This window comes from Betta splendens, chromosome 2 (genome assembly GCF_900634795.4).
Source record: "Betta splendens chromosome 2, fBetSpl5.4, whole genome shotgun sequence".
Taxonomy (NCBI): Eukaryota; Metazoa; Chordata; class Actinopteri; order Anabantiformes; family Osphronemidae; genus Betta; species Betta splendens.
This window is the reverse complement of record NC_040882.2, coordinates 28,047,476-28,061,285: the sequence shown is the minus strand read 5'-3', so window position 1 is coordinate 28,061,285 and position 13,810 is coordinate 28,047,476. Positions and strand designations below refer to the sequence as shown.

The 13,810-nt window shown below is 53.4% G+C and overlaps 2 protein-coding genes across 5 annotated transcripts; both read left to right on the top strand.

Moving 5' to 3' along the window:
• The first annotated feature begins 216 nt into the window (after positions 1–216).
• LOC114851256 (early growth response protein 4-like) lies at positions 217–2,901 on the top strand. The gene is made up of 2 exons (XM_029142979.3): positions 217–746; positions 941–2,901. The coding sequence occupies exons 1-2, from the start codon at positions 620–622 to the stop codon at positions 2,098–2,100; spliced, it is 1,287 nt and encodes a 428-aa protein (XP_028998812.1). The 5' UTR covers positions 217–619; the 3' UTR covers positions 2,101–2,901.
• Positions 2,902–5,068: 2,167 nt separating this feature from the next.
• LOC114843925 (F-box only protein 41-like) lies at positions 5,069–12,977 on the top strand. 4 transcript variants are annotated; one of them, XM_029130778.3, is made up of 17 exons: positions 5,071–5,610; positions 6,539–6,703; positions 6,895–7,356; positions 7,433–7,512; positions 8,655–8,727; positions 8,796–8,951; positions 9,042–9,106; positions 9,223–9,318; positions 9,399–9,538; positions 9,611–9,834; positions 9,998–10,113; positions 10,842–10,994; positions 11,056–11,151; positions 11,242–11,360; positions 11,429–11,587; positions 11,665–11,780; positions 11,867–12,977. In XM_029130778.3, exons 2-17 carry the CDS (start codon positions 6,560–6,562, stop codon positions 11,924–11,926), a joined length of 2,259 nt encoding a protein of 752 aa, XP_028986611.1. In that variant the 5' UTR covers positions 5,071–5,610; positions 6,539–6,559; the 3' UTR covers positions 11,927–12,977. The 4 variants fall into 4 exon arrangements, with proteins under 4 accessions (XP_055370325.1, XP_055370331.1, XP_028986611.1 ...); XM_055514350.1 differs by having other exon boundaries at positions 5,069–5,610; positions 11,429–11,780; XM_055514356.1 differs by lacking the exon at positions 6,539–6,703 and having other exon boundaries at positions 5,069–5,610; positions 11,429–11,780.
• Positions 12,978–13,810: the final 833 nt, after the last annotated feature.

The following is a 13,810-nucleotide window of genomic DNA, read 5'->3' as shown; positions in this document are numbered from 1 at the left end:
CTATCCTCCACCCTCTCCATCCCTCCCTCCATCCTTCCTATCCTCCACCCTCTCCATCCCTCCCTCCATCCTTTCTATCCTCCAGCCTCTCCATCCCTCCCTCCATCCTTTCTATCCTCCACCCTCTCCATCCTTTCTATCCTCCACCCTCTCCATCCCTCCCTCCATCCTTCCTATCCTCCACCCTCTCCATCCCTCCCTCCCTCCCTCCTGGTTGTATAACCTCTCTCCGTGCCTCTCTCTGCTGCCGCAGTGAAGGAAACCCCTCTCTCCTCTCTTGTCTACGTCGCTCTCCCGCCTGTCCTATTATGGTATGGGGATACCCGCCGTCACCACCGGATGCTACCCATATTTGGGCAGGTACGAAGCGCTCGGCGGGGGGAATCCCTCGCGCCGGTGCCAGCCAATTGGAGCAGCAGAGGAGTTACCTAGGAGACGGAGAGTATAAAACGGGCAGCGGGCGAAGGGAGCCCGGCGTCTTCAGCATCACCGAGCGGACGAACAGTGTCTCTCAGTCCGCGCTGACGGATTATCACCTGGACCTCTACCCGCTCAGAACCAGCTTTGCTCCGGCTCAGCAGCAGCTCACACGCATTAGCCGTAATCAGTTCACGCAGCGATGCTTCTGGAGCGCGAGGACAGCTTCATGTCGGAGTTCGAGGACGCGTGCAGCGCCTGGGTGGACAGCGTGGGCTCGAGCCCCAGCGACGGCGCGGACTCTGACGTGGGCTCCCCTTTCTGCCAAGGTGCGTGTCTCCATCAGTGCGTCACTGCGTGCGTGGTTCGTTCTGGGTAGAACCCGTCTCAGAATAATAGCCGTCATCCAGATGTGGCGCTGCAGATGCGTCTTCACACCGTGTTGATTTGCTCTGCTGATCTGATATTATGCAATAACAGCCCCCCCCCCCTCTCTTCCCCCCCCCCCCCCTCCTCTCTCCAGTTTTCTCTCCGGGAACCGACGCCTCTGACTCAGATTTCTTCTCGGACTTCAGCGACTGCTCTTCGGATACGCTGTCTCCGTCCCTCGGCGACACCGGCGGCTTCTTCGCGGAGCCGGAGCCCACGGCCGCAGCGGCGGGTCTGAGCAGCACCGCAGACGCGATCCTCAACATGATCACCGAGATCGTCGGCATCTGCACGGAGATGGAGCACCAGGGCGACGCCGTGCGCGCGCCCCCCGCGGCGCCGGCCTCGCCTTCGCCCCCGCTGGTCTCTCCGTGCACGAGCACGGCTCCGGCGCCCCCCGCCCCCGCCCCCGCCGCTCAGCCGCTGGTGGTGGTTAAGAGCGAGGTCGGGACCTCCAGCTGCGGCAGCGGGTGCGCACAGCCCTCCATGACCGGGGTCGACGCGCTGTTCCCGCTCGGAGCCGACTGCCTGCTGCCGCTCTCGGCTCTGGAGCAACAGGTGGACGCGGCGGATCTCATCGACGCTCTGCTGAGCTCCGAGTCCGGCCCGGGCGAGCAGAGGCCGGGCTGCGAGGTGAAGCAGGAGCCGCTGGGGCTGGAGGAGTGGCTGAAGAGCCTGGCGGCCGCTCCCGTTGCCGGGGGAGATCCCGGCAGCTACGTCATCAGCAGGCCGTTCGTCAAGACGGAGCTCGTGCAGAACGGGAACGACCTCCACTTCCCCCCCGCCCCCCTCCCCTCCACGCTGGACGCTCAGCTGCTCTCCTCCCTCCTGCAGGGCGCGTTCCCGATAGTCAACATCAGCGGCGTGCACGCGACAGGAGCCCCCAAAGTGCCACGCGGGGGCAGAAGAGCTCCCGCCAAGAACGGCCTGAAGGTGAAGCCGTTTCCCTGCTCCGTGCAGGGCTGCGAGCGCCGCTTCTCGCGCTCGGATGAACTGAACAGGCACGTGCGCATCCACACCGGCCAGAAGCCCTTCCAGTGCGCCATCTGCGCGCGCAGCTTCAGCCGCAGCGACCACCTGACCACGCACACGCGCACGCACACCGGAGAGAAGCCCTTCTCCTGCGACGTGTGCGGCAAGAGGTTCGCGCGCAGCGACGAGCGGAAGCGGCACGGGCGCGTCCACGTCAAGCAGCAGCTGCGCGCGCAGATGATGGCCGCCTACTCGCTCGCCCTGAACGCGCCTGGCGTGTGAACGAGCTGCCACACATTTACCTGCGAGGCTGCTAAAGCTTCGGGATTTGAACCGACAAACCGTAACGCCGTCAGAGCGACGTTTCAGTGTGACGTCACAGCGTGAAGGTTTTGGGTGAGGAGGTGTTTGCGTCCGAGCTGCGCATCCGCTGAAGGCGCATGTTGTCACCGCTGCAGGAGGTCGAGGACTCAGAGGAGGTGGTTCTGGTATTCTTCCCGACGGCGTCCGGTTCTGACCCGGACCAGCTGGTTTACCTCCTGCTCATCTTCATCATCATCATCATGGTGCTCTGAACTTTCAAACGTCCGTTTATTGGAAAGCTTCTGGCCTGATGTGACTCTGAACGTGTACAAAGACTTTGAAGGAGCAACGTCTCACTGTAAAATATACATTTTCTACTTCTCTGCATGAGGATGTGAACAGTGAAGAACGTGGATGTCGTGCTTCTGGTCTGTTGTGACTCAGATATTTTTATGTCAATGCTTCTCTATGACATGACTGAGGAGTTCTATGTTTGTATCATAGCTCTATTTTTCTAGATGGTTTGTTTACCTCTTTACACTGTCACTGTTTTACAATCAGAGTGTATATATTTATAGAGAAGACGCCACATTTCTATGGTGGATCAATGTGCAATGATGTCACTTTTCTATGGACTGATTGTAGCTGCTGTGAGGACTGTGCGGTTCCACTGTCTGCAGCTTGGTGGGAGCTGTGCAGGTTTCCTGTTCCCTCGTTCTACATGGAGGCTGCTGCTGCTGCTGTCGCTGTCAATAAACAAACAAACAAACCATCAGCAAACCGGTCTGAGAGCTTCTATCAACATCAGACGCGCTCTTCATCATCACACCCATCCTCATCATCGTCGTCATCATGTCCTCGTGATTCTTTTGTCATTGTCATCATCACTGTCTTTGCTGTTATTGTCCTTCTTGTTCTTTACATCTTCGCCCTCGTCAGCACCATCGTCTTCATCAGCATCGTGCAGTCTGAGTCGCTGCTCCTGTCATCGCTACGTCATCCTGTTCATCACTGTCACTGTCAAAGTCCCCTTCATCAACTTTGTCTTCTGCATTCTTGTGTCCGTTTTATCTTTCTTAGCATCAGTTCCACTTAATTTGACATCCATCTCATTATAATCATCATCATCATCATCATCATCGCACAGATTCCTGTACTTCCTGATCCATTCAACAACATGATGCTGTTGCCAGGCAACAAACACTACTATTAGTCCTCTCAGTATAACAGTGCGTCCAGATCTATGAACTGTGAAGGTCGTGTTGCCATGGAAACCGGTTTCATCCAGTTTTAGTTTCACAGTAAAAAAATGTGCAAACTCCTCTGACTCACTTCATCAGAATCAGAATCAACAGCCTGATTCTTTTCAAGCTGCAGTAACTCAGTGTCTTTATCATCAGCCGTTTACCAATGGAGTTTCATTTGTGTTCATCTCTTTTTTATGTATTTTTATGTTTTTGAGTTGTTGCAAATGTGTTTTTAACCTCTTATGGTCACCTTCAGTTCATGTCATGTGTTTGTGCATGTTGTGCAACCCTAAACCCGTAGTCTGTGGATCCTCCTGAAGTCATGAATGTTCACACACAGGAGGAGTGCGGGTTCATCCTCAGGGGCTCAGTGGAAATGTGGGGCAGGAGGCCGAGCTCTGTGGCACCGACGGTCACGCAGCCTCTAGACTGGCGTCCACGGCCCCCAGCGCCCCCTAGTGGACGCGGCTGCTCACTGCCACTGAGGAACAGGGAAGCACACGGTCCCTCAGATGCAGCTCTAAAACCTAATCTGTGCTGAAGAGAAGCTATGTAAATAAACTGGACTGAATCCTGTTCCATTAAAACCCTTCTGCTGGTCACTGTGGCCACTGGCTGCTTTGATCTGTGCTGCTGTGATAATAATAAAGCAGATTCGTGGCAGGTTACTGAATATCACAGCTCAAGGCTAATTCATAAAACCGCTAAATGCCATGTTTGATGAATGTCAGCTTTAGTTGAGAAATGTTCCTGTGCTTAAAGTGCATCACAAATTTAAATGTTCATTTGAATCTAACAATGCAATAGAATCTCTGCAGTAACGAATCGTACTCAACAGATTTACAGGCAGAACCAAAAACAACAGGGAAGTGGAAACACTGCAGAACTAAAATATCCACAGTCACGTTAGAGACATTAGAGTCAGCACAGCCTTTATATGGTTTTAACACACAGTAAAAACATGGATCCAGTTCACTGCCTGAAGTCTGGAACACGTGTACGTGAAAGATGATGAAGTGTGACTCGTACTCACAACAAACACCTCCATCAGGATGATGAGCGACGAAGGACGTTCTGCCTCGACTGAAGGCTAGAATCAAACAGAGGAACCAGAGAGAACCCTCAGAGAACGAGGACAGAGCGTCTGCACCAAAACCAGTGAAAGGAGGCTTCAAGGTTCCTTTGAATCGTGACCTCTGACCTCTGACCTCTGACAGGAGAGGACATTAAGCAGACTAACATGTCCTGGTTGAAACCCTGCAGCCTGGTGTCCTCCAGGGTCCAGTCCTCCAGGGTCCGTCCTCCAGGGTCCAGTCCTCCAGGGTCCGTCCTCCAGGGTCCGTCCTCCAGGGTCCAGTCCTCCAGGGTCCAGTCCTCCAGGGTCCGTCCTCCAGGGTCCAGTCCTCCAGGGTCCGTCCTCCAGGGTCCGTCCTCCACGGTCCAGTCCTCCAGGGTCCGTCCTCCACGGTCCAGTCCTCCAGGGTCCAGTCCTCCAGGGTCCGTCCTCCAGGGTCCAGTCCTCCAGGGTCCGTCCTCCACGGGTCCGTCCTCCAGGGTCCAGTCCTCCAGGGTCCAGTCCTCCAGGGTCCGTCCTCCAGGGTCCAGTCCTCCAGGGTCCAGTCCTCCAGGGTCCGTCCTCCAGGGTCCAGTCCTCCAGGGTCCAGTCCTCCAGGGTCCGTCCTCCAGGGTCCTGGTCCCTCTGGGCTCCACATCATCATTATTCAGAGGATGCTCAGACTCACCTGGACACAGAAACCTGTGTTAAAACCTGCAGACTGAATGATTCAGAACCTATGATCAGGAGAAGTTCCTCAGCCAGCAGCGACGGTAACAGCTGGTACAGATGTTTTCACTCATAAAGTAAACAAAGCCTCCACCACTTTAATTGGTTTATTAATAACTGGATCCGTCATTAATGTGAGTGACGCTGATGAACTTTGTTTAAACCCACGCCCACTCCTCCGTACGCCGTCGTCTGCACATCTGGACTGACACGTCACGCGGCTCTTACGTCAGCAGCACGCGGTGGCTGCACACCACGAGGGGAGGGGGCGGGGCGGCGGTTGAGACGCTCGCCGCCTGAAACGTTTCCCGCCGCTGCGCCACCTGCACGAGACCGTTACGGTTCCGGACCGCGTGGACTCGTGGATCCGCCGCCGCGCGAGCCTGGAGCCGGAAACTTGGAAACTATGGCAACGGGTTTTATCAGGAGGAAGAGCGAGTGACGCACGGTCCAGCGCAGGTGAGTTTCCTGAAATGAAGGTGTTGAATAAACGGTCTTAACATTTATGAGACGACTAATAACTGACGTAAATGACTAGAAAACGTTCTACTACTGCACTTAATCAGATGTGATGTGTTTAAATGCTCCCAAATACAGCGTCAAAACAGAAAAATGGCCATTTTAATCAAAATGTTTTTTTATTTATTTGCTGTAGTTAGAATTAATTAAATCTCTGCCGGTAAATTAATGTAATTGTTAAATCTCAGAAACTCTACACAAACGCTTCTGTTGCTGTTTTAACAAACTACTTTAGACTTAAAGACATCTTGATTGGATTTTGTTGGAGAAAAGCTGTTTCGTGCTTTGGAGCTGAATCACTGAGAGCTGACTGTTGAAGCATGATGTTGGACGCTCACTTTGTGGATGAGCATTTCCTCCGTCTATGGTCCACGTCCAGTCCATGAAGCTGTGGCGGCCATCTTGGTTTGGAGGCTTGTGTGTTACATAGGAGCTCAGCACTTTGCTTTATTCACACAAAGTTGAGGCTGATCACAGACACATTTAAATGTGTGCTGAATGGATTCAGACCTGCAGTCCTCACGTCATCCAGTCAAAGTCATTCTGTGTGTCTGTTGTCTGTGCCTCCGGGTTAAAGGAGGTCAGACGTTCCTTTCTTCCTGCTCATCCATCCGTGGCTAACGTTGCTCAGCGTTGACCTCAGGACGCTGTCAGAGGGTGAAGACGTGTCAGCTTCTGCTCTGTTGGACCTGACATTAGGACGTGTGATATTTAAACTGCCACAATGATTCATAAACCAGAATTGGGTCAAATGTACAGATTCCGGTCTCATTAAATCTTTATGTCCATACAATCAATTATGCAGCACACATCCTGACCCAGTTTCTGCAGGTTTACACCTTGTTTCACTGTTTCCTGAATCGCTCAGGTCTGCAGCTCCCTGCTGAACATGTCTTCCTCCTCCTCCTCATCCTCGGAGCTGCCCTACTTTTGCCCTCGCTGTGGTGACGAGCTTCGTTTCTGGTCCGTACCTGAGCTCCGGGCTCACCTGGTCAGCCGACACACCTATGACACGCTGCTGGTGCTGTCACAGGTGATTTAGACCAAGCTCTAAAGTGTGCAGTGCCGATGGACCTCCTGTTACAACATTCCGGTTCTAGGTTCATGTGATATTACTGATCTACTTGTCTAATCTGCTACACATTAACTGGGTAATGAACAGGAGGTTTTTGTTATCAGTAATGAGTTCATTTAAAATCAGGTGCGTTTGGTCCCACGTTTCAGGCTCGGGCCAGAAGCTCCAGACCCGCGGGTCTCCTCCCGCTGCCCGGTCCGCCCGGCTCCGCTGAGCAGGGCTCTTTTCTAGGCCTCCCTCTGCCACCGGCCTGCCTGGACCTCGCATCCTCGTCTGCATCCGTCCAGCTCCTCAGGGGGATGTTTGGTCCGGCGGACCACGCTCCGGTGGAGGCGTCCACGGCCCTGGCCCTCCCCGGGACCCGCCTCAGTGAGGGGGTGGTGGAGTTTGGGCTGGCTGTGGGGATCGGGCTGGAGGAGCGACTGGCGCTGGACCGTAAAATCAGCCGGACGTTCGCAGAGGTGGAGGAGAGAGTGAACCGGCGTATGGGCCGACTGAGGGTAGAGCTACAGAAGAAGGAGGCGCAGTTGGAGTGCGAGAGGCTGGATGGGGAGCGACTGAGGAGGGAGAAGCAGGAGGTGGAGGAGAGGGCAGCATACCTGTCCAGACAGGTGAGGAAGCAGCTGCTTCACTGCTTCTGTTCCTGTTCCTGCTCAGATGTTTAGTAGTGTCTCATTCATCCATCAGGTCTCAGCTGCCGTGGAGATGATGGAGCGATTAAAGACAGATCTGCAGGAAAAGGAGGCAGAGCTGAGTGAACGGCAGCAGTCAGTACCTTCTACATGAGCTGCTGAGGCTCCTTCACAGCTTCATTCCTTTGTCTCTGAACCCTCCTCCTGTGTTGTTTGTGTAAAATGGACTGATTGGCCTCAGCATAATGTCACAGGACACATGTCTGAGCCGCAGGCTGCACACAGAGGCCACGTCACGTCTCGTCTCGTCTCGTCTGCCTCACTGAGCCCTGCTTCTGTCTGGTTAATACGAGCGGCCGTGAAGGCGAGTCAGCGTTAGGGCAGTGAAGGCGAGTCAGCGTTAGGGCAGTGAAGGCGAGTCAGTGTTAGGGCCATGGAGGCGAGTCAGTGTTAGGGCCATGGAGGCGAGTCAGTGTTAGGACAGTATGTGAGTCAGTGTTAGGGCAGTGAAGGCGAGTCAGTGTTAGGGCAGTGAAGGCGAGTCAGTGTTAGGGCAGTGAAGGCGAGTCAGTGTTAGGACAGTGAAGGTGAGTCAGTGTTGGGACAGTATGTGAGTCAGTGTTAGGACAGTGAAGGCGAGTCAGTGTTAGGACAGTATGTGAGTCAGTGTTGGGGCAGTGAAGGCGAGTCAGCGTTAGGACAGTGAAGGTGAGTCAGTGTTAGGGCAGTGAAGGCGAGTCAGCGTTAGGACAGTGAAGGTGAGTCAGTGTTAGGACAGTGAAGGTGAGTCAGTGTTAGGGCCATGGAGGCGAGTCAGCGTTAGGACAGTGAAGGCGAGTCAGCGTTAGGACAGTGAAGATGAGTCAGTGTTAGGGCAGTGAAGGCGAGTCAGCGTTAGGACAGTGAAGGTGAGTCAGTGTTAGGACAGTGAAGGTGAGTCAGTGTTAGGGCCATGGAGGCGAGTCAGCGTTAGGACAGTGAAGGCGAGTCAGCGTTAGGACAGTGAAGGCGAGTCAGCGTTAGGACAGTGAAGGTGAGTCAGTGTTAGGACAGTGAAGGTGAGTCAGTGTTAGGGCCATGGAGGCGAGTCAGTGTTGGGACAGTATGTGAGTCAGTGTTAGGGCCATGGAGGCGAGTCGGCCTCAGGTCCTATGTAATGATCACGTTACATGTACATCTCAGTACAGCTGTTATTTCCATTATTACAGCTCGCCGCATACGTACGTCTTAATTAGAACCACGGGGTCGTGTCTTCACTGCATTTATGTGTTTTGCAGGGAGATGGTCGACGTCGAGTGTTTTCTGAGGGACACGGCTGAGAAAGAGGCCGAGGCCAAGTCCAGGCTGCAGGTACGGATGGAGGCGGGGCTCCGCTCACCCGCCGCGGCCGAGGCCTGACGCTCCATTCGTTTTGGCAGGTGTTCATGGAGACGCTGTTGGCTCGAGCCGAGCGAGCGGAGCGACTACTGCTGCTCAGCTCCCACTCGCATCCCAACCACTGCACGCATGCACCAGGAGGCAGCGGCTCTGATGACATCATCACAAACAAGATGCAGGAAACCGTGGGCAACCGGGTGAGAAGCTCCTCACCCTCAGTTTAACATTAACCTGCGTCGCAGCCTTAAGGCCTGCACAGATTAAGAGGCATGAATCTCTTCCTCCAGAGGAGCTACAGCGTCTCAGGCTCCTGCAGACTGAGGGACCGGCCCGTCAGCCTCCATCCCCACAGGTACCAGAACAGGGCAGGGAGTCAGAGAGAAACCCGTTCTGACTGGACTCACACCTATGACTTATTACCTGCCTCTGACCGGGGCGCCACCCTTCATGTTCTTTGTTTTCCCTCAGTGCTTTTGCTAGTCGTACACGGACCTTGTCTCTGGGCTCGGGCGGTTTGGACGGTGACCGCTACGCTGCAGGTGGAGGACGAGAGGAGCGACTCTGGTAAACGAGTCCTGTCGAACCATGAGCCGTCAGAAAACCTCTGTATGGGACGATTTGAACCTTGTCCTCTGTGTTTACAGGTTTGGAGAGGGAGGATGGGGGAACCGTCACCATAGCACGGAGGAGGAGGAGGAGGAGGAGGAGGAGGAGGAGGAGGAGCTCAGACTCTGGAGCAGCGCTGAGCGGAGGAGGTTCATCAGGACACACACACCTGGCTCAGGTGAGCGTCCAGCTGATCCTCCTGTTTCCTGACGCTTCCTGTTCACACCAGAGTCCTCCTTCGTCCTCTCAGATGCCCCTTCATCGCTGTGCTCCACCCCTTCCCGTCGTCATGGTGACAGACAGCTGGAGGCCGACACCCTGAGGCTGAGGGCGGGGCTTTTCTGCGTCTTCCCATATTTGGACGTGCGCTCGTTGCTGCGTGTCGCTGAGGTCTGCTCTGATTGGAGGTTTGTTGCTCGGCACCCGGCGGTTTGGACCCGTCTTCACCTGGAGAACGGCCGAGTGTCGGCTCAGGTACCACTTCAGCGAACGCGTCACATTCATGTTACAGGTCTACACAGCGTGAAGCATGTTGGTTCCAACAGAACCACAGCCAGCGCATGCTGTGATTATGGGCCACTGGTTCTGATCCGTGTCACAGTAGTAACACTCACTGTTTGTTCCCTGTGGCGTCTAGTTCCTGATCACACTGTCACAGTGGTGCACTCAGACGCACACTGTGGTTCTGCACAACCTGAGACCTCGAAGCAGAAGAGCCGGCGAAACGCGAGAGGATTATCACAGGAGCACACGGTGTGCACACACGCACACACAGAAATACATACACACACACACACAAACACACACACACACACACACACACAGAAATACACACACACACACACACACACACACACACATATATAGACACACAAATACACACACACACACACACACACACACACACACACACACACACACAAATACACACACACACACAAATACACACACACATATATAGACACGCATACACATAAATAGACACACACACACACACACACAAATACACACACACATATATAGACACGCACACACACATAAATAGACACACACACACACACACACACACACATACACACACAAACACACATAAATACACACACACGCACACACACACACACACACACACACACACACACACACACACACACACACACACACACACACTAAAAGCAGTGGTTTACAGACATGAGACAACGTGTCGTCACATCTCAGGGATTAAGGACGTAGTAAAGCGCTGCTCACCAGGGAAGAGCTGTTCTTAATCTGTTTTTTCTTCACTGTGGCGCGTTGCCATAGTAACATCTAATTTCAGTAGGAGTTCAGCAGTTGTCCTATTGGTCAGAACGGATAAAGGCACGACCAGAGACGTTAGTATTACAGTGATGAACAGGTCACCAAGGTGTAGACACAGACTAAAGCCGTGCTCCAGGTGCATTGTGGGTGTTGTAGTTGAGCTGACTGGGTGCGTCCTCTCCCAGAGGCAGTGTGGAGCTGGGGGTGGAGGCTGTGCTGAGGTCAGCGGGAGGCAGCCTGCTCCACCTGTGGGTGTCCCAGTGTTCCCACATCCTGACGGACAGGACGCTGTGGTTGACCAGCTGCTACTGCAGGAACCTGCAGACGCTCACGTACAGGTAACGCCCCTCACGGTTCACCTGAGCGTCCACCGACTGACCGCTACCTCTCTACGTGCAGGAGTTCTTCAGACCCGGTGGGTCACGAGGTTCTCTGGGCCCTGGGTGCAGGCTGCAGGAGCATCAGCAGCCTGCAGGTGGCGCCAGCTCACCCATGGTTAGTTATAACGCAGCAGCGATGCCTCAGTGACCTGCAGGTCACAGCTAACGCTAACGCTACGCTAGCTGCTAACACACCTTCCTTCAGCCAACAGCCCACTCGCTTTGGGGAGCGCTGCTTGCAGACGATTGGTCGATGTTGGCCACACCTCCGCTGCCTCGGGGTGGGCGGGGCCAGCTGTGGGACCCGGGGACTGGTCGATGTTGGTGAGTGGAGCCGTTTGTTGTTCCCGTCCTGATGAGTCCAGAGCTGATGCCTGTTGTGTTGGGCGCAGTTCGCTGCTGTGCTCAGCTGCAGGTGCTGGAGCTGGAGCGTTTCAGCGACCTCGGCCTCCAGGCGGCCACGGACCTGTGTGAGGCCGGGCTGACGGCCCTGCAGACGCTGGTCCTGGTGCACACGCCCGTCAGCGGCCAGGCCCTGCTGCACTTCCACAGTGAGACCACGAAGCATGAGATGGACTGGGTCATTAGTGCACGTACACAAACACTCACATCCTCTGTGTGTGCGCAGGCATGTGTCACAACCTCAGGTCCATTGAGCTCGAGGTTTCAGCGTCAGATTACTTCGACGAGCCCCACACTCAGGAAGCTCAACATCTGTTTGGAGAAATCCTCAGCACCCTGAAGGTCAGTGTTACGCCTCAAAAGCTGTTTAACCCCAGAGTTACAACCGGAGCTGAGCTACAAAAGTGTCTGTGATGATGCTGGTTCAGGTTCTCCAGCAGCGTCCGGGGCTGGACTGCGTCCTACGGGTCAAAGCTGAAGGACTGTAAAAACCCTGAACCCTCAGAGCAGATCAGAGTTCAGCTCATCGGTTCTGCTGAGTTCTTGGAGCAGTTGTTGCTGCATCTCTCAACCGGCTCAGCGAAGGTCCGGTCCCAGTCGTCTGTGAAGCTCTCCGTCGCCTGGTTCCACGTCCACCGCAGGTGTCGGAGGGTTTGATCTGAACCACCAGGACAGAACCTGAACCTGAGCTACAGCAGGTGATCCTAAACGGACTGAATGGGACTGGGCCTGAGGTTCTGGGCTGTTTGTCTGGAGACTCAGCGGGTCGGTCCAGGTCCACTGCCTCTGCTCCAGCTGCGGTGTCTGTGTCTGGAGACGTTATCAGGGTTCCAGCACATGTGTATGTATTAATATGATGCGTTCCTTCCACCACGTTTCAGCTTCACCGACTCCACAACCAGAACCTCTTCACATGCTTTAATGTTCACAGCTGTGGGTTCACGAGGAACCTCGTTAAAACAAATCCAGTCTCTTTCAATAATCCTACAACGACGCGATCGCTTCAGGAAAGTGTTGGTTCCACTCAGGGATCATCAGAAGCTACTGGTTTCCAGTCCCTGACTCCACTGGTCATTGAACAGGGTTCATTCCTGACAGGTTCTGGACAATGGGCTGTTTCATTACTCATCAGTATTTGGTGAAACAATAAAATCAAGGGCAAATCAATCCCAGAGCTGCAAAAACACTTTCATGTTAAAGTAAAACCCACATTAGTTTCTTCCACTTCCTTCGTCCTGTCTGAACAGAACCGTTACCTTGAAGCCTTTTGTGATTCTCACTGTAGAGGACTCCTCATCCTTCTTATCAACCCCGTAATGATTTAGTCGTAGCTCCTCCTTCAAATGTGGATGAAAACCTTTGTACTCTGTTTCAAAGCCATAATGGACTGAGGTTTGAGCCAAAGTTCTACCTTCAAGACGAGCACAAATAGTTTGACACCGGACTCCAAAGACCATCTGTCAGCGCTGCAGACGTGTTGGATCCTCTGTGTTTGAACCTACGGCTGCTGAATAAATAAATCCTTTCTCATCGGTGTCAGGAGACTGTTGTTATTGGGCCGATTCCTTGACAAGCATGAAACAGCTCAAATGGAAGTCAGTCCAGTACTGATGGGGTTCCTGGTTTCTAGATGGTGGCGTGCGGTGAGGTTGATGGCTGCGGAGGCACAAAGTCAGACTTTACAACCATGATACCTTAAAAGAGTGTATTTTTACTATTTAATTGTCAGAATGCATTTTACTACTGGCCACATTTCACATTTTATCTTCATTCCTATCTCACCTTAAGGAACATATTTGGTCTTGAAGGAACATATCACATATAGCAGTAAGAGACCTGACCTCTAGCCTCCATGTACAGGATTTTTCATGATTCATACTCATTCTAAGACTCCCCTCACTGACGCCTCACTTCCGGTTTTCTCGCCATATTAGATCATGAAATGTGCAGTTTTAACGATTTTTACTCAGGAGAGTGTTAAGATAATCGAAATTATAAGGAAAAAATATTTTATAACATGTATAACACAGATCAATGGACAGAAACGAGTTTTCATTTTACGCTTTTTTAGTCACGTTATGGTATTGTCAGGCGATGAGGCCCCGCCTCCCCCGCCTCCCTCTGCCTCCCCCGCCTCCCCCCACCCATACCTCACTGGTTCTCAGGGTCTGGAGCTCTGCTCATTAGCACAGGAAGCAGGTCTTCACACGGTTTTGTTAGTTTGGAGTTTCTGTTCCTTTTAGTACATCTGGCTGTAGTCGCCTCCGTGAACCTGGGCTAAACAACAGCTTTGTGACTTTACACATTTGATTATTTAGTTGCTCCAGCAAAACAATGACGATGACACAGAGACTAAAAGCAAAGACTCAGAA